Source organism: Chelonia mydas, chromosome 14 (assembly GCF_015237465.2).
Source record: "Chelonia mydas isolate rCheMyd1 chromosome 14, rCheMyd1.pri.v2, whole genome shotgun sequence".
Taxonomy (NCBI): Eukaryota; Metazoa; Chordata; order Testudines; family Cheloniidae; genus Chelonia; species Chelonia mydas.
This window is the reverse complement of record NC_051254.2, coordinates 37,754,561-37,779,286: the sequence shown is the minus strand read 5'-3', so window position 1 is coordinate 37,779,286 and position 24,726 is coordinate 37,754,561. Positions and strand designations below refer to the sequence as shown.

Below are 24,726 nucleotides of genomic sequence, written 5' to 3'. Positions count from 1 at the left end.
AAGTGATGTTCAGCATTGCAACCCCAAGTCATGGATTGCCCCCTGGGCAACCAGTCTCCTCTCCGCAGAGCACAGCTGAGCAATTCCTGATTGACACGGGTGTGCACAGGACAGAGACCGAGCACAGGCTGGTTAGTGACACATCACAGTAAACCTCAAACTCTCCTCCTAGAGGCGCGATATTCCCTGTGGGGGCTGGGGGGACACAACCAAGTCAGGCAGCAAATCCCACGACTCTGCCCCCGACAACTGCAGCTGGGACAGTAAAGTGGAACAAACAAGAAGAATTGTTTGTAATGTTTTATTTACAGTAATTACTAAAGGTGATAAGTCAACGGAGCTGGGAAGGAGCCTTAATAACCACAGCATGGCAAGCAGATCCCCAGCTACGGAGAACAGTTTTCTTAATGGCACTAAAACAGCACCAATGACCAGGAATTAATATAGGGAATTAATGAGTTACAGTCTCATTTTCAGGAACATGTCATAAATCTCTCTGTTCCCTTTCCTTTCATACTCTCCTTTTCTATTCATTTTTCTAACCCTCACTTCTGATCCCTGTTTATTTTCCTGTGTTTCTCCCACTCTCCTCCCCTCCCTGTTACAGATCAGCCCCCATGGCTGCTCCATCCCACCCCCTTCCACCCCCAATTTTATCCCTTCCCCTCTTGCTGCCCCCAGGCTGGTTCCCCTGTCAGGGAAAGTTTCCTGTCACTCTTCTCAGTTCTATTTTCCACCGTTTCTCCTGGACTCTCCCTTTATTCTTGTTTTATTTTCATTCACATTTTCCTTCTTGCTTTTTCTAATTTCCTCTGGTTAAACCCACCCTTTCCCTGTCTCCCCCAGTGCTGCCAACCTCAGGAGTTTAAAAAAATCGTGAGACTGACCGAATGATGATTTTTTTAAGGTTATATCACGGTTTTTCCATCAATCTGCACCCCCTACCCATCCCCTCCACCGCCCCCTTGTGTGTGTGGGACAATGACAGTGCGACCAGTTGTCCTGAAGTGACTTGGGTCCCTGGGGCAGGAGCTCCGGCTGGGAGACCCCACGAGATCCAATCCCACAGATCTGCACAAACCGCTCCCTGCTGCTGCTTCTCCCCAGCCCCCCAAACCCTGATTGATTCCTGCTGGGTCCCTGCCCAGCCCCCACCTCTGCCTGTCCCCAGCCCAGCTGTTAGTTCTGCCCCCTGCCCAGCCCCCACCTCTGCCCCTCAGGGCCCCTCTGCCCCTCCTGCAGCCCCAGGGGTTCCTCCCCCTCCCCCTCCCATCCCTGGGGCTGCAGAGAGGGAGGGGGAGGAGCTTCCAGGGGTCGTAGAGATGAGGAGCCAGGGGCTGGGTCTATGGGAGTCTTCCAAGACCATAGAGACTGGGGTCCGGGAGGCTAGAGAGGCTGATTTCCGCTTCCCCCTCTGCTGTGGGTCTCAGGGACACAGGCGGAGCCGGGATCCCCAACACACCCCGAGCCAGGGGCGGATTCTCTCCCCAGGGACGGAGCCCGGCGGGGAAGTGAAGATCGCGGCCTCGTCACCAGCATCGATAAATGTCACCTGCCCCCGGCCACAGTCCAGACAAACCCGGATCCTGCTGGGGGCCCGGCGCCGGGGCAGGGGGGTCACAAGGTGGGTGAGAGCCCGGAACTGACCCCCCCAGCACAGCACAGCCCAGATCCCCTCCTCAGGGCTAAGGCTGATCCGTCCCTTCCTCCTCAGAGACTCTCTGGCCACCCCCACAGCCCAGTGTCGCCCACCCACCTCCACCTCCCAGCAATGTCTCCCCGAGGTGAATCCCTCACAGCCCAGCACCCAGCCCTCAGTGTCAAATCTCTCAGGGTTGTTGGGCAGATCCTGCCGTGTGTATTCCCATCTCACACTTTTCCCACCCTCAGACAGGACGAGTTGGGGATGAGCCGTGTCTGGATCCAGAGTCACATTCGCTGGGGAGAGAGAATCAGAGCGTGAGGGGCAGAGCTCGGCCCTGGGGGAGGGTTTGATGGCGTCAGTGACAGAATCTGCCCCAGCTGGAGAGTGACTCAGGGAATCTCCTTCCTCCAGGATTTTCCCGTCACCTCAGAGATCTCAGCACAGGGCTGGGGAGAGATACGCCCCTGGCAGAGACGGGTCAGTGACGGTGAAAGTATCAGCTGGGCCAGGCCTGAGACTCAGAATCTTGGGGCAGGGAGTGAGGGGGCTAAACAAGGGAAGGGCGTTCATGGTGGAAGCTACAAGTGTGGGGGGAGCCAGGACAGATTAAGGTTTTGTGGGGCCCTGGGCCACAGCAAGTGAAGGACCCTCCCCACCCCTTCTGCCTGTAGAACCCCCCCTCCCCATACTCCTGCTGGGGAAATGGGGCCGGGGTGCAGGGGCGTGCCCTGCTCTGCCCACCTGGCGCTCCAGCTGCAGAACAGGGCAAGACCCCGCACCCCGACGCCATTCCCTGGCTGGAGTTCTGGGCGGATGGAGCGGAGCAAGGCCCCGAGCCCTGACCCCACTCTCTGGCAGGAGCACTGGGCAGGCAGAGCAGGTTGGGGCACAGAGGCGCCCATTTTTCTGGGGCCCCTGGGCACAGGCCCCATTGGCAAATCTGCCACTAGGGAGGAGGTACAGAATAGGTGGCTGGTGGAAAGAGGGAGAGGGTCATGCTAGTAATGGGGAGGCTGACTTGACGTCCTGTTTCCCAGAGACAGGACCATGCTAGGGTCATGGTGGATGGAGAGAGGAGAAAAGACACAAGCTCCCAGTGGTGATCACAGGAGCTTCCCAGATCTGTATAGTGGAGCCAGGGGAGCTCCTATCTGTGATCAAGGCTCAGTCAGGAGCAAGGGTCGCACACACACACGGTCACTGCAGAGCTACTGGCTTTCTTCACGGGGGAAAAGATGAAGGAAGAAACAAAGGGACACTGGAGATCGGACATCAGCACAGGGAGACAGAACAAACTCCCCTGGAGACGTGGCTGTGGAGGTGCACGTCCCACTGGTTCTGTACAAGGGGTGGCAGCGGCTGTCACAGATCTCTGCAGGGTGCTGTGCACATGCCAGCGGTGGAGGGGCAGGAAGCGTAGACGCGATATGCTATGGATTCGGTATGGTGTGGTAGGACATAGGCACAAACCCCACCTCACCTTGTGACACGCCGTGAAATGAAGGGTGCTGGGGAGATCTGCCCTGAACTATCACATCCACTCCCATATACAAAGAAAAAGGGGCACATTGCCTCATGGGAACGGATATTTGGACATTGATAAAATATGATCTTTAATTACCTTCTTCTATAGGTGCCATGGATCTTCTCCACCCTAAAACCAGCCACATAATTAGAGATGAGAGCGGATCTGAACACGTATTGCATGATTCAATATTGTACAAACTAATACACTGAGGGAAAAAGAAAGTTATACGTTCATCAAACCTCCACTGGACTGCATGAGTGTGTCTCTCCCAGAGTGGATCTTCACTGCAGAGTTAGCCCAGAATTTTACCTGGCTGTTGCCCCAACCTGTTTAATGCGCAAGTACAAGAACTCTGACTCAAGTTTGGTGGCGCTTTGCACCCAGGTTAGCTGGCAAGACTTTGGGTATAGGCTGTAGCCCAGGTATCACTTTAATTCAGGTTGTTTACATGCCTACTTTGCAGTGTGGAGGGAAGATAATCATCTCAGGTGCTGATAGTCCACCAGGGCCTTTGCACAATTCCTCCTGGGACATATTTTTTTGGCCATTACCTACTTTACTACTGTATTGCTTATCAATTTTTCAAATTAGCTTTTGGTGTGAAATTGATCCAGTTTAGTCTTTCCCCACATTTTATAAAGTTACATTAACAAACAAACCCCAAAAGAATCATCATGATGATGATGATAAACCAAACAAACTAACTAAAAAGGTTTTCTATTACAACAATTTTAAAATTTAAATTTAAAAGCAAACAACCCCACAATTAAACAAAGAGCCACGTGAGACTCCAAAATAGTACAAAAAGTTTCATTTCAGAGGAAGGATAATGATACTTACTTATCTCGTTATCTCGTTTCTCTGAAAAAGAAAGAGAAATAGATTTTTTTAGGCATTTCCCTTTTTTTATGTTTTAATTCTCCTTATCAATATGACAGTAAAGACTGAGAGAAATCAACATCTTCTTCAGGACATCAGACAAGAGGATCAAGTGGTCCCTTCTGGTCTTAAACACTGTGACTCTACTGCATCTCAGTTTTTCAAATTGGCTTTTGGTATGAAATCTCTCCACTTTAGTGGTTCCCCATATTTTATACAATTACACTAACCCTTCCACAAAAGAATAAGAATAAAAAGCAACTAAACAAAACAAGGTTTCATATTACAAAAAAATTGTAGAATTTAAATTTTACAGTGAACTCCACAACATTTAAACACAATCTCGTTTGCCTAAAAATTAAAGAGAAATACCCGTATTGTTTGTTAGGAGTTTCCCTTTTCTTATGTTTTATTTCTCACTATCATCAATATGACAGTTAAGACTGAGAGATTATTTCTATTCAAACTCCTCTGACGTTAGATCAGACTAGACCAGTGGTGCCCAAACTTTTCCTGTCACACCCCCCACTTACTAGTAATAGAGTCTGTCTCAGCCCCTCCTCCCCCCTCCATTACACCACAGTTGGCTGAGTCCAGGAGCTTGGACTGAAAGCAGAGCTGGGGATAAGGGAAGAGCTGGAAATAGAGGGCTGGGAGTGGCGAGGGACTGTGGGTAGAGTTGGGCTGGAGGCAGGGGAGTGGAGCTACAACTGGGGTGGGAGCTGGGCTGGGGGAAAAGTGGAGCATTCTTCTTCTTTATTTAGGACCAGATCAGCAGATCACACGTTCTTTTTATGTTAAATTCCTAAATTGCCCTTATTTATTTATTAAAAAAACCCTTTATTTACAGTATATTTCTCCCTCTGATATTTACCTTTCATTTTAAAGAGATAAATGGTGAGGGCAATGAAACCAAACAAAACCACCAGGGTCACACTCAGCGCCACCATCCAGGGATTCACCCTTGGGAAAAAGGGTTCTGAAAAACAAAACATCCAGGGCTTGCCTTAGTTTGGAAGTGGTGACTAAAAGCAGATTTTTTTTTCCATACAAATACATAAATAGTGCCCAGCAGGATTTGTGTGAGCTAAGAGTGGAAGAATGGTGTTAGGGGGCTTATTCCTTCACCCACTTACTTCCCTGGTCCTTCTTGCATGAACAGAGAGCAACAATACCCGAAGTCCAAAGGTGCAAACAATTCGATGTTTATTGGGGTGAACTTCCAGCAAGCATGATTCCAGTTTCCTTCCTTAGTGTCCCCCTTCCCAGCTCTGACACCACAGAGCCTTACACCTGTGTCCCTGTTCCCATTCCCCCCCCCTTAGCAAAACATGATTCCAATTTCCCCCCCCACACACACACACACACTTCCTGACTGACTGCAGACTATATAGTAAAACTTGAGTTCTGCTTAGCTATACCTTAACTAATCATTTTCCTGAAATTTAACTAACCAATCCTAACATATTGTAACACGATTATGTAACCAATTATATCCCACCACCTTAATTAGTTTACACCCAGCAAACTTAATTATACAGCAGACAGAAACAATCACAGAACCAGACAGAGATTATACAGACAAACAATAGGGAAATGGGGACTACAGTGATAGAACAAACACAGAAATGAGGATTTCACATCCCAGCTATTGATAAGTGAGTTCTTGCCAGACAGGATGCTGTCAAACTAAGTTTCCTTTTACATCTTCTAGGCACTTCCCTTTCTCTGGAGGCAATGGGTATTATCAGGACAGGACTGTATTCCTAACAGCCTAATAGCACCTTATTTCAATGTGACTAGTTTGGAATGTGAGGATGTGACCCTTCGCTTCCCAGCTTATGGCTGCCTCTGCTGCTTAGCCAAAGGCCTCAGACTGTCACAGTGAGAGAAGGACCTTACACCAGCAGACAGTGATTTTGATTCTCTCTTTTATACCTCTATAAGTAGCCAAGTGATAAGAATACACCTAAATTCTTAGAGTATAGGCCTTTACAGACAGGCCTGAATATCTATATCCTAACAAATGGCCATATCTACCCAACACAAAATACCAGAAACTGACTTTTAAATATGGCTCCAATCAACACAGCTTTACCACTGATTTATGCTTGAAAACACAGCCCTGATTTGATTCATTGCTATTCAGAGGGCCATAAAAATCAGGGGCAAATTCGCTGCTCATAAAACCCCATTGATTCCAATAGGGTTATACCAGAAAAGGATTTGGCCCTTAGCAGTAAGCAATATTCAGAAACTGCCAGATTAATTAGCATATTTTTGAAAAATCCACTGTTACCTCCTAACGTTGGGAAAAACCATAATCACAATTTGTCCAAACACTTGTGCAGCAAATTAAGTAATTTCAATTTGCTCTTCTTGTGTTCACAGTGATTCGGTCATCTAAACAGGACGGAATTTTCAAATGTGCCTGGTGTCTTTTCCACACATGGTTTGTGCTCTGATTTAGGGAACCTGGGGCAACCCTCTTATGGGGTCATTCTTAAATTGACAACATATCAGAGTTGCACCAATTTAAATAAATTGATGCACAAAACCTTAAATCACAAATCAGCTTCATAGTGCTCTATCTCCATTTAGCTGAAGTCGATAAAGAATTGACTGAAGCTAAATCTATTAAGGGCACTCTGAAACTTATACAAGAAGTTTTCACACAAGCGGGTGGCATCGCTTAACTAGTTAATCAGTGCATCTTTTGTATGTAGATAAGGGGTAAAATGAGTCCTCTTGTGGATCCAGACCAAAGTGAATTAAGGAGCACAAGTCCCATTGAACATCAGTAAAACCAATATCACATGACTTGTGTGAAATGTCACCTAAGTAATGAAGTTTGTGAAGTGAACAGATCACTAGAGCGCTACATAGATACAAAATTGGTGTCCTCATCCAATCTGCAACCCCCCCAAAATGATGAGGATATCTGTGGATATATATCTGTGGGTTTACAGGGCTATACAGATCACAATCAAGCTAGAGTACAAAATTTATCACATTCAAAAAAATCATGAAGGTGAATTTAAGGTTACAAGAACCTACTGAATCAGTGGATTGAGTGAAAGTTTCCTCTCAAAACGTGTATAGTCTTAATACTTACAATAAAGGGTATCAAGTTGCCTAAACTGTGACCCTGTAAAGACACCAGCCTCCCATCATCTGTGTTTGTACGTGGATTTTGAAATATCCACCACAGTGTTTCAGTTCTTTTCTTCCTATATTTTGTTTTGTTTCTAGTGGTGGTGGGTTCAGTGTGGGGTTTGGATGGTAACTGACCTGCTATATAAACTGCTGATTCCTTTTCTTGATTGAGAACGGTGTTCCTGATGCAACAGGACAAGTTTGGGTTTGAATGTTCTGTTACAATGATCGTAGTTTCTGTTTCAAACAGGCTGTTATCTCCTTGGGATGTTGTTTCAGAGAGTGATGGTAAATGTCGCCCACTGAGATCTCTCCACAGCACTTCAGGCTCTGGGTACCAACCAGCTGATCGACAAACTACCCGAATCCCTCCATCCTGGTGACCTTCAACAGAGAGGAGAGGAGCAGAGCCCAGACCTAAGGGGAAAATACATAAGGGTGTAAATTACATACATTAATTTATAAAGCAGAAGGGATGAGGGACAGTCTGGGGATCCCTTACTCACAGGAAAATGCACTAATTCATGCGGGTAGTCAGTAGAAGGGATACATGAATGCTGGAATGTCTGATATCCCAGTGCTCATGGACACACAAAAATGTGAACAAATATATAAAATAATTTCACTGAGTCAGTGGGAGATATTGTTGGCTCAAGACAGGAGCAACTGAGTGCTGAGCACCTTTGGAGATACGACCACGTAGATCCCTGAATAGGATCTGAACATTTGAAACTCTGATAAATATATCTATCTAATGCACTAATTATTTTTTTAAAATCAAATTGGCTTCATGGTTACGTTGTTAAAGCAGCAAGGGAGAAATGCTCAGTCTTGATTAAGAGTGGTAAATACATAATTTCCCCTTCCCACTAGGACACTCTGCAATCCATAAACACCATATGGTTATGGTATGATTATGATATAATTATGTAGCATCTTGTACAAGATGTGTCAAATTAGGTGTCAATGGAGCCTAGGGTAAACCAAGCGCATATTTGTCTAGAATTTTTTTCCCTCCTTTCTCTCCCTCCTTTTGGAGTCAGTCAAGAACATCTTTTGGGCAAGGAAGTCTCTTGACCATTCTGAAAATGTCTTTAATAAAATATTGGGAAAGTTTTCAGCATATTTTACAAAGTGTCTGAATGTGGTCGTGTGCTGAAATCTAGATATGCTGTGTTACTCTAAAATAATTCACAAGTTGCTAGTTACAGTTGTTGCAGTACGAAAGAATAAAAACTGCAGCCCAGACTAAGATAATACAGATAAGAGCTGCTGACCTGCTACCTGCAGTTCCAATAGGGCTTCTTCATAAAAAGGACCATCTTGAACAAAACAGTTGTATTGTCCTTCATCTGAGGGTCTGATATTAAGAATCTGCAAGGAAACATTCCCATCCATGATGCCAGCTTTCAAAAGCTCTGTCCTTCCATGATAGTCTGGCATCTGCTTTCCATACTGCTCCTTTCCTTCATAATACTGGTGAACAACTGAAGTGAACTCAGATCGGAACCATCTCACCTCCATGTTCACAGCGCTTATCCTGGGGGACAGGTGACAGGGTAACAGAATGGCCTCACCCATCCTGGCAGTGACAGGGTGACCAGGACCGGTCACTCTGAACTTGGCTGTGAAATACACCAAAGCAAAAAGAGAACAAGCTTAGAGGGGAGTGGAAAATGCTATAAACGAAAAGGTCAGTAGGTTCAAACTTTCCAAAAATTCAGCCTGGCATGCAAATTTTCAACCTGAATATTTGAAATCTGGCAAATTTACAAACAACTCAAAAAGGCATTTATAGTAGAAAGTGACAGGCCAGCTCAGGTATAGGTGTCACTGATAACTCCCCTTATATTAATTTGACATGCCACAGAGCCACTTCAGTGCCCCATGAATGGGCAGGGTGACCTGAGTATATACCCTGTGTACCTGAGCTCTGTGATCTGTTCCAGCCTTCACTATATTTCTGATGTGATTTCTCAGTGTTGGTTTTAATGGGAGAAGGGGGAAAAAGATGAAATTCTGACTCCACTGAAGTCAGAGATCTCCTAGGATTTCACCCAAATGTTCTGAGACCCAGCTTCTTTGGAGACCACCACCTCTCACCTCGTATGAGGACACAGTTTTCTCTGAGAACAGCTGAGGTTCTCGAGTTCTCCTCCTCTGCCCCTCTCCTGCTGTTTTTAGTAGGCCTGGGCCTCTGCCAGAACATTTACAGTAAAAGGTCTTCAGCTCTGGGACTCACTTCTTGCCTTGGCCTCACTGAGCCCAAATCTCTTCTTCAGCTACAGGCCAGGCTGCCTCGGTGTTTGACACAGGATTGGGTCAAAGAGGATGTAAGCATGTAACATAGGGTATTCAGATACTATGGTGATGAAAGCCATAGAAGTACCTAGATATATAGAGACACTGAGTTGCATCATGTGCAGTGGATGGAGAATTACTCCTCCTGAAGAGGTGGGGAGGAAGTGGAGACTTATTCTGTACTGATATTGATCCGTTCTGGGATTTGTTGTAAGGTTTTTTGTTTTGTCTTTTTCAGTTTTGTATAAAGGAGTAGAACAGGCATGATTTACAGATCACTACGATGAAACAAATCCTACAAGCAGCAGCAGGAGCAATGGGATTCCTACCTGATTCCAGCTTGTGAATGTGAAAAGTAATGAAGAAAATGATCCAACCAGTCAGAGAGGAGCTCACTGTGGAGCTAGGACAAAATGAAAGAACCTTCATCTTCACTGTAACTTGATCTGGATAACAGGATGGGGAAGAGAAAAATACTTTATCAAACAGGGTGGATTTGATTTAATCATGATTTAAATCACTAGTCAGAAAGACTCCATTTAATCCTGGTTTTCTACATAAAAGTGCATTCTTGTTGGTTGTTATAACCTTAATACATATTCTTCACAAGTCAGAGGTAGATGTAGGTTTCATTTTTAGAAGGTACACACTATACATTTTTAAACAGTGATTTATTTTGAAAACTTTTCAGATTAGTTTTACAGCTATATCAGACAATGAATGATTGCTTGGTTATTTCATTTACCAAAGGTAATTGAAGCAGATATTTATGAAGTCATTGGGAGATGAATGATCTCCAATTCAACAGGTTAATCATTAATATTTGGAGGATTTTCTTGCCATGCTGTATTAGGAGGAGAACATCACCAGACAGACATTTAAATTGTTTTATTTAACTAAAACAACAACGTTATATATTCTGGATTTTTTTCTTCAAACAGCAAACATAGAATATTTTAACAAAACAAGCATATGAATTTTTGAATTTAGTTAAATATTCAAGTTTTTAAAACCAGGTTTGTTTTTGGTAAAATTCTTTTTAACTAAATAGTTAAATTAAATATTTAAAACAAAAATTAAATTGACTATGTCAGCCAGGTCAACATGAGAAACTTAAAATATCGGCTTCTGCAGTTAAGTCAGTCATCTTCACCTTCATTTTCCCATTTGTTCATACTCTAGAAAAGAAAAACAAGCTTTCCTGCTTTTTCAGGTCCCAAACGATTTCTCAGTTTAGAATGAATTAGTCCAAAGGAAGAAAATATTCTTTCTACACTGGCAGAAGAAGCTACTGCTGTTAAAAGTGAGATAATCACTTCAACAGTCTCTGAATCCAAGTGCTTAAGTGACTTCCACCAGTTCACTGGTGTGACTTTCTTTAAAACATCGTCAGCAAACATGTATTTCTTGAATGGTTCACCCTTAGCTCTGAAGTTTATTATAGTTGGCATTATGGAGGGATGATTGCTGGATGCCCATGTCATAACCAACTCCTCTTCTTCAGCAGTTAAGGTTTGACCCTGGTAACGAGTATTGAGAATATTTGTTGTCCCATTCGTTTTTTTAATGCTTGTAATTTAACTCTGTCATTGCACATTTCTCTTTTTAAGATCTCACCTCAGTTCCTTCCAAATTTCAACAGTGTCAGCAATAAAACAGCTGTTTCCCTGCATTTTCTTCAAGGCTACAGAAATAGGCTTCAGGATACTCAGCATGTGTTCAACATTTCTCTTAAGCCCAATGTTGAGAACTTCGGCTGTGACAGTGCCATCTATTTTTTCACGATTTTGTTCACAAACTGTCATCAGATTAGGCCAATTCATGATCTAGTGCTCAAAACAGTCCACAACTGAGTTCCATCGCACGTCTTGTGGGTGTATTAGCTTGGTTCCTTCCATTTTTTTCAGAGCAGCTGCTGCAAAGTGGTTGTTATGGAAGTATTTTGCAATTTCAGAAACATTAACCTTTATTTCTGGAACACTGAAATCTGTGGCTAGAAGGTGCATCAAATGAGCACTGCAACCGTTTGTTATTAGCTTGAGACTCTCTTCTAAATTTCTTCTCATCTTGGATACACTTCCAGCATTGTCTGTGACCAAGCTGCGTACTAGACATTTGAATTTTTTTTCAGTTTGTTACAGCTTTTACTGCTACTTCTTGTAAGTATTCTGCTGTGTGTGCATTTTCTGATGTATCAATTGTTTCTGTAAGGAAGACATTCCCTTCTTCTGTTGTCACACAAGCACATACAACAGGATCATTGTGGACATTGCTCCACCCATCAAGACTCAGGTTAACAATTTTACCCTCTAGACTTTTTGCACACTGTTCAATGTCTCTTTCATACACTTTATCCAGCAATTTGCCTGTGACATCTGCTCTGTTGGGTGGACTTTATCCTGGTCTTAATGACTGAACCATGTTAAAGAAGTGTGGGTTCTCAATCATACAGAAAGGAGAGTTTGTTGCATAAACAAACCAAGCAATTTTTTCATCAATTGCCTCTCTTTGTAATCCACTGGTTCTTATCACAAACTTATCTATGGCTGTTTCTGGATGATGGAGTTTGTTTGTTTTTTGTTACAGGTGATATACTGTGGCTATGTGACATACATGATGTGACTGAAACACTATCACTGGCAGATAACTCTGAAACTGTACATTGGCCAAACTGGATTGTCTCTAAGCAAAAGAATAAATGGACACAAATTGGACATCAGGAATGAGAACATTCAAAAACCAGTGGGAGAGCATTTTAATCTCCCTGGACACTCAGTGTCAAATTTGAAAGTTGCCATACTTAAAAAAAACTTCAAAAACAGACTCCTGCATGAAACAGCTGAGCTAGGATACATTTGCAAGTTTGATTGTATACACTTGGCTTGAATAAAGATTGGGAATGGCTGGCTCACTACAAAAAACACTCTCACGCTTTTGGTATTCACAACTTCTCATTGACAGCTAGTAATGGGCCACCTCCCCCCTAATTGTCTTGGACTCTTTAACATGGGCCTCTGCATAATAATGCTCCACACCCATCTCTGTAAGTGTATATTTATTCACCTGCCAAACTCCAGTTTAAACTCCCACATCTGAAGAAGTGGGCTAAAGCCCACGAAAGCTTATGTTCTAATAAATTTGTTAGTCTTTAAGGTGCCACAAGATTCTGTTGTTTTTTCTGAAACTATAGAAAATGATGGTGATCTTGAAGGTGGATAGTCTTCAGAATCCCGTATGTTGAGAATGGATTCTCCTAAACAAAATAAGTCAATGCAGTTATTTAATTATTATTACCATACTGCTCATTTAGTTTTCAGAGTAACAGCCATGTTAGTCTGTATTCGCAAAAAGAAAAGGAGGACTTGTGGCACCTTAGAGACTAACCAATTTATTTGAGCATGAGCTTTCGTGAGCTACAGCTCACTTCATCGGATGCATACTGTGGAAATTGCAGAAGACATTATATACACAGACACCATGAAACAATACCTCCTCCCACCCCACTCTCCTGCTGGTAATAGCTTATCTAAAGTGATCATCAAGTTGGGCCATTTCCAGCACAAATACAGGTTTTCTCACCCTCCGCCGCCCCCCCCCCCCCCCACACACACAAACTCACTCTCCTGCTGGTAATAGCCCATCCAAAGTGACCACTCTCCTCACAATGTGTATGAAAATCAAGGTGGGCCATTTCCAGCACAAATCCAGGTTTTCTCACCCTCCGCCCCTCCACAGACAAACTCACTCTCTTGCTGGTAATAGCCCATCCAAAGTGACCACTCTCTTGTCATGCACAGTGTGGGGAGAGTGGTCAGTTTGGATGAGCTATTGCCAGCAGGAGAGTGAGTTTGTGTGTGGGGGGGCGGAGGGTGAGAAAACCTGGATTTGTGCTGGAAATGGCCCACTTTTATTATCATGCACATTGTAGGGAGAGTGGTCACTTTGGATGAGCTATTACCAGCAGGAGAGTGAGTTTGTGTGTGTATGGGGGTGGGGGGGCGAGAAAACCTGTATTTGTGCTGGAAATGGCCCACCTTGATTTTCATGCACGTTGTAAGGAGAGTGGTCACTTTGGATAGGCTATTACCAGCAGGAGAGTGAGTTTGTGTGTGTGGTTTTTGGAGGGGGGTGAGGGGGTGAGAGAACCTGGATTTCTGCAGGAAATGGCCCACCTTGATTATCATACACATTGTGAAGAGAGTGGTCACTTTGGATGGGCTATTACCAGCAAGAGAGTGAGTTTGTCTGTGGGGGGGCGGAGGGTGAGAAAACCTGGATTTGTGCTGGAAATGGCCCAACTTGATGATCACTTTAGATAAGCTATTACCAGCAGGAGAGTGGGGTGGGAGGAGGTATTGTTTCATGGTGTCTGTGTATATAATGTCTTCTGCAATTTCCACAGTATGCATCCGATGAAGTGAGCTGTAGCTCACGAAAGCTCATGCTCAAATAAATTGGTTAGTCTCTAAGGTGCCACAAGTACTCCTTTTCTTTTTGCTCATTTAGTGTTATTCATTGCATTCACTGACACTCAGTACTACTTTAAAGGTGAAATTGTAAAAGGAAGATCTGCCTATTTCAGCCATTTATTTTTTATCACAACTGCATCTAAAATGGTAGTACCATAGAGTAACAACTATATTTTTTGCTCAAACATGAGAATTCAAGAATAGTCCAGAAGGAAGACAGGCAGTCCTTAAGAAAGAAGTATGAAATAAAAAAGTTTACCAACCTGAAGATCCTGCATGTTCAGATGTGTTCCTTTCATAATCTTCAACGCAGCTTCCTCCTGAGAATGAACACTTCTCATGATGTTGTTTCATTTGGGCAACAAGGCCTTGCGTTTCTTTGTTGCACTGTTTGCATTTTGCACGCATGCCTGTGTTACCCACAGGTAGAGGAACTTCATTAATATATTCCCAAACTGGGTCTCTTTTACGGGCTGCTGCCATTATAAGTTTTCCCTTCTAGTGAGAGAACGGTATGGTAGATCTCAAATCAATGAAGGCTACACTCAGAAAGACCTCAAGACTTCTGGAATATGCTGCTCAAACAGTTTTACTTTTGTTTCGACTGCCTGTCCTTCTCACATTTATTTCCAGACTTCTCCTTGTCCAGATCTATTCCGCCCCCAACAATCTTCTATTTAACATTTTGAAACTTTGCACTTTTAGAGAAAGGTAAGGGATTGACTCTGTGCACACAAATTTGCAGAAGGACAGTAGGGTTGAGGTCTGTTATTTCTCACCTCTATATATTATTTATTTATTTTAAAACATTTTTGCTGTTAAAAAGCATGTTATCTCTGGAGACACAAATCCACACTTTGAGAACTGCAACACTTGTTGGATCATATTAAAGAAGTTCTGTATTAAAATCACAAATGAGTTTGATTCCCCATAGTGTAAATTCCAGGGTATTACTAATTAAGAGGTCTCTTGGTTTTTGGTACTGTTTCTCTCCCTCTATGTGTGAAACTTGCAAGCTGCTAATTGTGTTAGTACATTCTAAGACAGAGTCTGTTCTCAAAGCAATTCTTTGTAACAACAACTACTCACACAGAGAGAGACTCAAAGCGATACTCTGTAACAACAGAAACAGCACCCTGAGACTCCCCGCCCTTTTGTTGTATTCATCTCACTTTGTTAACAATTGTGATTAAAATAGAGATAGAGGATGTATGTGGATGGATGCTTGGTGTGGATAATAACTGAATGATCAGGGAGGTGCCAGCCTAAGAATCCAGTGTCCATCGGCTGAAGAAGGTGTCAAGTGGAAATAACCAGAGGACCCCCGGAGGGCAGACTGGAATCCACCCAACAGCCTCAAGAATGGGAGAACCAAAGAACAAGATAACATCTAGCAGCACGGAGCCGTCAGGAATGTGCCATCTGCTGATTGATTCAGCAACAGCATGATGAAGCAATTCCCATAGACTGGCATAAGAAGAAACTCCTATAAAAATGGACTCTAGAAAGTGAGAACTTTGGGGTCTGATTCTGCAAATCAACTTCCAGAAGCATCAGATGAGCATCTGACAAGGCCCTGCTCCCTCCTCATGTCCAGGCCACCTGGCCAGTGGCTTGGCATGAGCAACTCTAAGGCTGGTAACTATGATAACTACCTTGCAGAACCTCTGTGTGTGTGTGTGTGTGTGTGTGTGTGTGTGTGTGTGAATAAATATGAGATTGAATGGAATGCTATAGCTATAACTAACTGCTTACTATGATTCTTTCTATATTCACAATAAATGTGGTATTTTGCCTTTTCCCCTTGAATAAGATCCTGCTGGTTTTTATTTTATTGGTATAACATTTTGGTGGAGAATTGCGAAAGGGGGAATATTGGTAAAAAACCTCAGTTATTGTAAATATTGGTGTGCACACCGCCAGCTCTACTGAGCTAGGCATTTCTATTAGGTTAACCAGACCTGCTGGCCTCCGGGAAGGTAGCAGGGGACCTGCTGGCCTCCGGGAAGGTAGCAGGGGACCTGCTGGCCTCCGGGAAGGTAGCAGGGGACCTGCTGGCCTCCGGGAAGGTAGCAGGGGACCTGCTGGCCTCCGGGAAGGTAGCAGGGGACCTGCTGGCCTCCGGGAAGGTAGCAGGGGACCTGCTGGCCTCCGGGAAGGTAGCAGGGGACCTGCTGGCCTCCGGGAAGGTAGCAGGGGACCTGCTGGCCTCCGGGAAGGTAGCAGGGGACCTGCTGGCCTCCGGGAAGGTAGCAGGGGAAAAACGCATAGATTAAGCTATGATTTGAGAATCTAGGCTGTGTCACTTGCTAAGTAATACCAGGAGTGACAAAGAGATTGAAATATCCATGTTAAGATGTTTAAAAGAAAACAGGGTAAGCCAGTACCAGAGGGAGGAATGGAGTCAGAAGGAACTCCAACCTCACCTTTTGTTAAAGAAATTACACCTTTTAAACAAATCCTTCAAAAATTTGGGCACGGTCCTTGGACTAAACAAGCCCTAGCTGATGTCTGCACTATTTTGGACCTAGAGGATAGATGGGCTCAGTATATCCTCATATACAAACCTTCTAGTGCTGCCAAAAGAGAGCAGCAATTTGGTTGTTGTGGGAGGCATGTAAGGATTCTTCCCTCCACTTCTCCGCTTGTCTTCATGTAAAGAGGAAAAGGCACAAACGGAAAAGGGAGCAGACAATTGGAAGGTGCTGGCTACAAATACCCAAAGCCAGCTGAAAATAGTGAAAGAGGCACTCGAGGAATGCAAAAAAAAAAAAAAGTGAAAAAGTTAACTCTGCAGAGGCTGGAGGGACGCAGGTAAAGGGGGAGAAGGTCCTATGTACGGCACCTCCAGGCATAATTACAAAGAGAAAAGAGAGTAAAAAAGTTAACTCTGCAGAGGCTGGAGGGAATTAAGCAGCTAAACTTTGTGAAAATGTTAAAAAGGAAAAGTGTTAGAGAAAGTGCATTCTTGGTTTCCTTGCAGCCATTCTGAAGGAAAAATGGGCCCTTTTCCAAAGGAATGTCTGTAAATTAGCCAGGCAAAAATAAACTATCTGATTAAAATCATTTGACTGAACAATTTAGTCAAATTTGCTAAAAGAACAGAAGGGGGTTCTATTGGAACTTAACTGCCTCAAATGTATAAAGGGAATGTAAGATGTAAAAAAAAAAAAAAAAAAAAAAAAGCAGTGTGGAAGGGATGTTAAGGAAAAGAAAATGTGTATGTATCTATCTGTGTGTGTGTAAATATGTAAAGTTCTAAGGACCAATTGGTTTTGTTTTTGTTTTAAATAATGCCACTAAAAATCCATTTGACTCTTTAATTCAAAGTTGCAAAACTGACAGACGTTTTTGCTAGACACAGGTAATTAGTGTTGTTTGGCTTTGGGATTTGGCATTTAACCCTTAAAAGGTAACTCAATGCTTTACAAAATTTAAAATGTTTTTAAGTTGTGGCTGCAGCAGGGCAGTCAAAATCAGGAGAAAAAAAAATTCTGGATTCTTTTTGTTTGTTTGGTTGGTTTTTGTTTGGTTTTGTAACAAAATAGAAGATGAGAGCTGTAGAAAAAAAATAAGAAATTAAAAAAGACAGTGCCCCTCTGAAGCAACAGCAGGGATGAGGTGCACAAAACAAAAAGAAGCAATGTTAGAAACACTGAGTCTTAAAATGGCTCTGAGTAATCAAACTGTCACTTTGATAAAGGTACATGAAAACTCTGTAAGCAAAAAAAAAAAAAAGAAATAGTGACACCTTATGTAAAAATGGATATGGATCATGTTATAGAAGTTAAACTATGGAAGGAATGTGCATTTGCCCCAGAACATGTGCAGGGCATATTGTAGAAGGGGCAAAAGAAATGCAAACATACCACGCTACTTAATTAAAATGCTATTAGGGCTCCAAAGGGAGCCAGAATAGGTTGGGTTTTCTTTTTCAGATTGCTGTGTGTTTTGGAAGCAGAAGTTTAAAAAGTGATCAAAACTCTGGTGGAAGTTGATTGTGTCCCTTTTAAGATAGAGTCTCTGAGCTGCTGATGGCTTTAAATCCAAAAGCAGGAAGCGTCTGTGAAAATGCAAATGACCTAAATGATAAAGGAAGGAAAGAACTAGGAGCACAAAGGAGCTGCAGATAAAGGACATACCTGGTCAGCAAACAAATTGTCTAAATAAAAGGCATGGGATAACAAGATAATTTTAATAAATTTAATGATAATAAGTACCCCTGTAACAATGTATAGGGTGTATGATTTTTGGAAAAACCCTTTAAGGTTGTATGGTAATGATGCTTCTCAGCTATTACCTATAAATAAACTTAAAGCTTAACACAGCAGGAAAAACATTATAAACTTGGTCCACTGTATAAGAAGGGAAACTGAGGTACCCCACCTCAGGGATTTCATGACTAAACAGTGGGATAATTTCCCCATAACCCTTAAAAGATAGAAGCCATTGAAACCTGGCCTGCCTATAGAATAAAAACAGGAAAATGTGGGGGCAATTCCTCTGTTTTGCCTACAATCAGCAAGGGTATTTGTAAAAGAAATATTTTAAGCAATAATCTGCCACCCCAAAAGGAGTAGAAACATGTTCTTTTTGTCTTTCAGAAAATCAGGAAAAGCTGGTGCCAGCTGAAGAGCAACCCAATACCATGAATCTACTGTCACAATAGAAATTGTGTTTTGTGTTCTATGTTTTGTCTTGTTGCTAGCACTGTTGTGTGTTTAAAAAAAAAAAAAAAATACTGAAGCCCTGCAGGTACTTAAAAATAAATTAAGCTCTCTGTCCCAGCTACAGGATAGCCTGATACAAAAACAAGTACATGCCAATGTAGACTTGGTCCAAATTGGTCTGGGTAACCTAAAAGGCTGATGGAATCTTTGGTAATGGCTTAATACTACCACATGGCTTATCCATAAGAAAAAAAAAAATTAGAAACAGGAAACTACACAGCCATAGCTATGGGATGCACTGAAATGCAGATACTTGCACTAGCTACTTTGGAACACAAAATGTTTCGGTCATATTGGGAAATATTAAGGTTTGATGCATTTGTTAAAACAAAGAAAGAGATCATTGTTTGATGCATCCATTCATATTGATAAGTAATACATTTCCAGTATTGTAAAACCAGACTTGTTAATGGGAGAAATTGTTGTCAAAATTGCACACCAACAGTCCCTGGAGGCAAAGGTATTGAAGGTTAACCCACTCCCCATATTACACATAGGATCCTTCTGGCTACCCTGGACCTCGAGCCAGTGGGCTGGGGAGGGAGGGAAGCTATTGGACACTAGAGGTTGTACCGAATGGACTCCCCAAAAGTGGGTGTGCCTCACCTTGCCTGTTGCCCCAGAACCTTGTAGTAAAGATACATCACTAGGATCATGTATGTGGCATGAATTGGAATCACAAACTCAAATTGCCTCACAGTACGTTCTCTTGAATAGGCTACATAGAAAGTGACATTGACGATTATAAATCTTAGTGTCAAAAGGGGGATTATGCTGGATCATATTAAAGAAGTTCTGTATTAAAATCACAAATGAGTTTGATTCCCCATAGTTTAAATTCCAGGGTATTACTAATTAAGAGGTCTCTTGGTTTTTCGTACTGTTTCTCTCCCTCTATGTGTGAAACTTGCAAGCTGCTAATTGCGTTAGAAGAAAAGGAGTACGTATGCATCTGATGAAGTGAGCTGTAGCTCACGAAAGCTTATGCTCAAATAAATTGGTTAGTCTCTAAGATGCCACAAGTACTCCTTTTCTTTTTGCGAATACAGACTAACACGGCTGTTACTCTGGAACCTGTAATTGCGTTAGTACATTCTAAGACAGAGTGTTCTCAAAGCAATTCAGACAGAGAGAGACTCAAAGCAATACTCTGTAACAACAGAAACAGCACCCAGAGAATCCCTGCCCTTTTGTTGTATAAACAATTGTGATTAAAATAGAGATAGAGGATGTATGTGGATGGATGCTTGGTGTGGATAACAACTGAATGATCAGGGAGGTGCTAACCTAAGAATCCAGTGTCCATCGGCTGAAGAAGGTGTCAAGTGGAAATAACCAGAGGACCCCTGGAGGGCAGACTGGAATCCACCCAACAGCCTCAAGAATGGGAGAACCAAAGAACAAGATAACATCTAGCAGCACAGAGCTGTCAGGAATGTGCCATCTGCTGATTGATTCAGCAACAGCATGATGAAGCAATTCCCATAGACTGGCATAGGAAGAAATTCCTGCAAAAATGGACTCTAGAAAGTGAGAACTTTGGGGTCTAATTCTGCAAACCAACTTCCAGGAGCATCAGATGAGCATCTGACAAGCCCCTGCTCCCTCCTCACGTCCAGGCCACTTAGCCAGTGGCTTGGCATGAGCAACTCTACGGCTGGTAACTATGATAACAACCTTGCAGAACGTGTGTGTGTGTGTGTGTGTGTGTGAATATGAGATTGAATGGAATGTTATAGCTATAACTAACTGCTTACTATGATTCTTTCTGTATTCACAATAAATGTGGTATTTTGTCTTTTCCCCTTTAATAAGATCCTGCTGGTTTTTAATTTATTGGTATAACACCGAAACCCACTCCCCCAAAATCAAAGTGTTTGTGTCCATTCATTTTTTTTTTCCAAATTATTTCAAGCTGGTTTTTTTTTTTAAATGGAAAGTTCCATGAACATTTCAAGTCAATCAAACAAAAATCATGCAATTCTTTGGGTGAAAAATAATTCCCCTTTTTTTAATCGTGCCCAGAGATACCCTCATGAATTCTCCCCGCTGATGGCTTTTCACACAGGGAATAACCTGTCTCACAGTTTGTAACATGGGCCTTTCTTGCCATCAAATCTTCCCTAAACCCAGGACCATAAAATCACCCCTACTAACCACCCTTCTACAGCTCTGTGGCCACAAAGATAGGAGGCAACATTAAGTTATCACAGGATAACAATGCAATGTGTACAAACTTTTCACTCTGGTTGTTGTGCATCCCTTGACATACATACAGAAGACCAATACCAAGCTACAAGTGGTGACATCCCCTCATTGTCTAATTGCATTAAAGATTCTGGCCCAGATTCAGTCATTAAGTCCGTTCCCATTCAGCACATTTCAAAGGGTGCTTCACTTTAGGCACATACGTAATTCCCACTGATCTCAAAATGAATTAAGTAATTTGTTTCCATTGATTCTGGGCAAAACTGGACGTTTTTTCCTTTAAAGTATCAGAAGCAAAAGGACTCAGCCCCACAGTCAGCTCGAAAACTACGGACAACAAGCAGGCCAGGAAACTATACCGATTGCAGCCGAGTTTGCAGCCCCACGTTTCTTCCTATATTCTAAATACATGAAGTTCCTTTGTTACAAATCTCCCTTTAACGTCACTGAAAACTGGATTGGGCCCAGGATCCTTGGGTGAAACACAGGAACAGAGGAAACGAATGACCTAGTGAATGTACTGTAAGAATCCGGCCGGGCTAGGAAACCGATCTGAAATGGACTCGGAGGGCATGTCGTTCTCAACGTACACATGCGGTACCGTTTCCATACAGAGCAAAACCAATTCTCACGGGACTCTCAAGTCTTTGTGTTATTAACAATCTGTCCCGGACAGAGCCCTGACTGTGACCAAGTCAAGCAGCCAGAGTTCACCTACCGGACTGATCCTCCGGAGACGGGTCATGGCGCGTAGGGGGCGGTCTGTCCTTCCGAAAGCCTCAGGCTTTGTCGAGATAGTCCCCTCAAACTATAAGTTATTTCATTTCATCAAGGTGCCCGGCTACTTCTGGGTATCAGATAGCTGCCGTTTGATCACCGCCTTTTCTAGCAAGTTTTAAAAAAAATCCTGTTGTTGTTGCACAGGGATAAACGTACCGTCCTCTAGCAGCATTTACGGAGTGTGAAAGCGAAAGTACCAGAGGGACTCGGAAATGGCGGCAATTGCAACCCCGGGTGGAGTCTGAGAATCTCCTCTTAAAGAAACAGCCACGTGGCTGCTGAGGGAGAACTGGCCGGCCCGGAAGAGTCAAAGTTTCTGGGGCTCCAAATGACCTGAATACAGGAGTGATTCTGAAGAGACTGGCTCTTGCTTTTGGGTGAACTGTAGTAAATGTCACAAATAATCATCACCTGTTACATTATGTCACCAGAATAAATATTCCCCTGTGGACAGTTAGGAATAATATGAACAATACCTTTGCAGTGCGAAACTGGGGTAGAAGGTGAACCTCATCTTTTATGACCGTAACATCAGAAGATTGAAGCCCTGACTCTCCGTACGGACAAGACTCAGTCTGAGGCCGAAAAGAGAAATTAAAGAGTAGAATAGCATTAAGGAATCCTGAGTTCTGACTCGATACCAAACAACGTTCTGTCCCAGAATAAGTGATAGGTTGGAAATACTAATAGTGACAGTGCACCCCCCATTCTTCATAGAAATGTTATTATTATACGATTATAGTGTAACTAAAATATGTTTTATGGAACATGGGTCATGTAAGATGTCGTTGGAAAGGTACGGACTATGGATACTGAATATGATTATCCTGTTTGTATGCATGTATCAATTCTGTATTCTGTAAAGTTAGAGATATTGACTATGTAGCAATTACAACTGTGTTTGCACCTGGGGAACGCCCGCTAGACAGTATGCACTCAACCTGGATGGGCCTTTCGGAAGGACAAAAGAGCTGTGAAGATACTAATCTCCCTCCTTCCTGAGAAGTTTCCTAGGAGGCTCCTTTGACACTGCAAGGTCAGGTGATCCTGTTACCTGGCACTGGCCACCATCTTAACCTGGTACTTTCCCCCTGGGATGGGTGTGGGTCAGACTAGGAGACAAAGGATTCCCGCCATATGCAGAAGCTATATAGGGGAGAAAGTGACATCATCAAGGATTCTTCTGTCTCCTTGCCCTAAGAAACACTTGGAAACACCTGAGAAACAAGGACTGAATGGGGTAGAAGGGCTGGACCCAGGCTAGAGGGATTTCTAGCCTGTGAATGAAACATCCGAGAACCCAAGCTGTGAAGCTAATGCATCTTCTGCCTTTTGAGTCTGCCAACCTGCTTGCATCATCACATTGGGTGAGAATCTGCTGTTTATAACCAATCTCTTTAGCAAAAAGAAAAGGAGGACTTGTGGCACCTTAGAGACTAACCAATTTATTTGAGCATGAGCTTTCGTGAGCTACAGCTCACTTCATCGGATGCATACTGTGGAAATTGCAGAAGACATTATATACACAGACACCATGAAACAATACCTCCTCCTACCCCACTCTCCTGCTGGTAATAGCTTATCTAAAGTGATCATCAAGTTGGGCCATTTCCAGCACAAATCCAGGTTTTCTCACCCTCCGCCCCCCCACAGACAAACTCACTCTCTTGCTGGTAATAGCCCATCCAAAGTGACCACTGTCTTCACAATGTGTATGATAATCAAGGTGGGCCATTTCCTGCAGAAATCCAGGTTCTCTCACCCCCCTCCAAAAACCACACACACAAACTCACTCTCCTGCTGGTAATAGCCTATCCAAAGTGACCAGTCTCCTTACAACCTGCATGAAAATCAAAGTGGGCCATTTCCAGCACAAATCCAGGTTTTCTCACTCCCCCACCCCCATACACACACAAACTCACTCTCCTGCTGGTAATAGCTCATCCAAACTGACCACTCTCCCCACACTGTGCATGACAATCAAGGTGGGCCACTTCCAGCATAAATCCAAGTTTAACCAGAACGTCTGGGGTGGGGGAGGAAAAAACAAGGGGAAATAGGCTACCTTGCATAATGACTTAGCCACTCCCAGTCTCTATTTAAGCCTAAATTAATAGTCTCCAACGCATTATTATGGATCTACAACCTATCCTGAAGGATGACCCAACACTCTCACAAATCTTGGGAGACAGGCCAGTCCTTGCCTACAGACAACCCCCCAACCTAAAGCGAATACTCACCAACAACCACATACCACACAACAGAACCACTAACCCAGGAACCTATCCTTGCAACAAAGCCCGTTGCCAACTGTGCCCACATATCTATTCAGGGGACACCATCACAGGGCCTAATCACATCAGCCACACTATCAGAGGCTCGTTCACCTGCACATCCACCAATGTGATATATGCCATCATGTGCCAGCAATGCCCCTCTGCCATGTACATTGGTCAAACTGGACAGTCTCTACGTAAAAGAATAAATGGACACAAATCAGATGTCAAGAATTATAACATTCATAAACCAGTCGGAGAACACTTCAATCTCTCTGGTCACGCAATCAGAGACATGAAGGTCGCTATCTTACAACAAAAAAACTTCAAATCCAGAGTCCAGCGAGAAACTGCTGAATTGGAATTCATTTGCAAATTGGATACTATTAATTTAGGCTTAAATAGAGACTGGGAGTGGCTAAGTCATTATGCAAGGTAGCCTATTTCCCCTTGTTTTTTCTTCCCCCACCCCAGACGTTCTGGTTAAACTTGGATTTATGCTGGAAGTGGCCCACCTTGATTGTCATGCACAGTGTGGGGAGAGTGGTCAGTTTGGATGAGCTATTGCCAGCAGGAGAGTGAGTTTGTGTGTGTGTGGGTAGGGGGGGGTGAGAAAACCTGGATTTGTGCTGGAAATGGCCCACCTTGATTATCATGCACATTGTAGGGAGAGTGGTCACTTTGGATGAGCTATTACCAGCAGGAGAGTGAGTTTGTGTGTGTATGGGGGTGGGGGAGTGAGAAAACCTGGATT

The 24,726-nt window shown here is 43.2% G+C and overlaps 1 protein-coding gene across 1 annotated transcript; it reads right to left on the bottom strand.

Annotated features, from left to right (window-relative positions):
• Positions 1–1,216: 1,216 nt before the first annotated feature.
• LOC122462858 (butyrophilin subfamily 1 member A1-like) lies at positions 1,217–21,943 on the bottom strand. Its single transcript, XM_043528325.1, has 8 exons — positions 21,635–21,943; positions 9,839–9,955; positions 8,486–8,833; positions 7,344–7,625; positions 4,927–5,031; positions 4,014–4,034; positions 3,267–3,299; positions 1,217–1,938 (listed from the first exon to the last, which is right to left on the bottom strand). Exons 2-8 carry the CDS (start codon positions 9,936–9,938, stop codon positions 1,427–1,429), a joined length of 1,401 nt encoding a protein of 466 aa, XP_043384260.1. The 5' UTR covers positions 9,939–9,955; positions 21,635–21,943; the 3' UTR covers positions 1,217–1,426.
• Between the last annotated feature and the right edge of the window lie 2,783 nt (positions 21,944–24,726).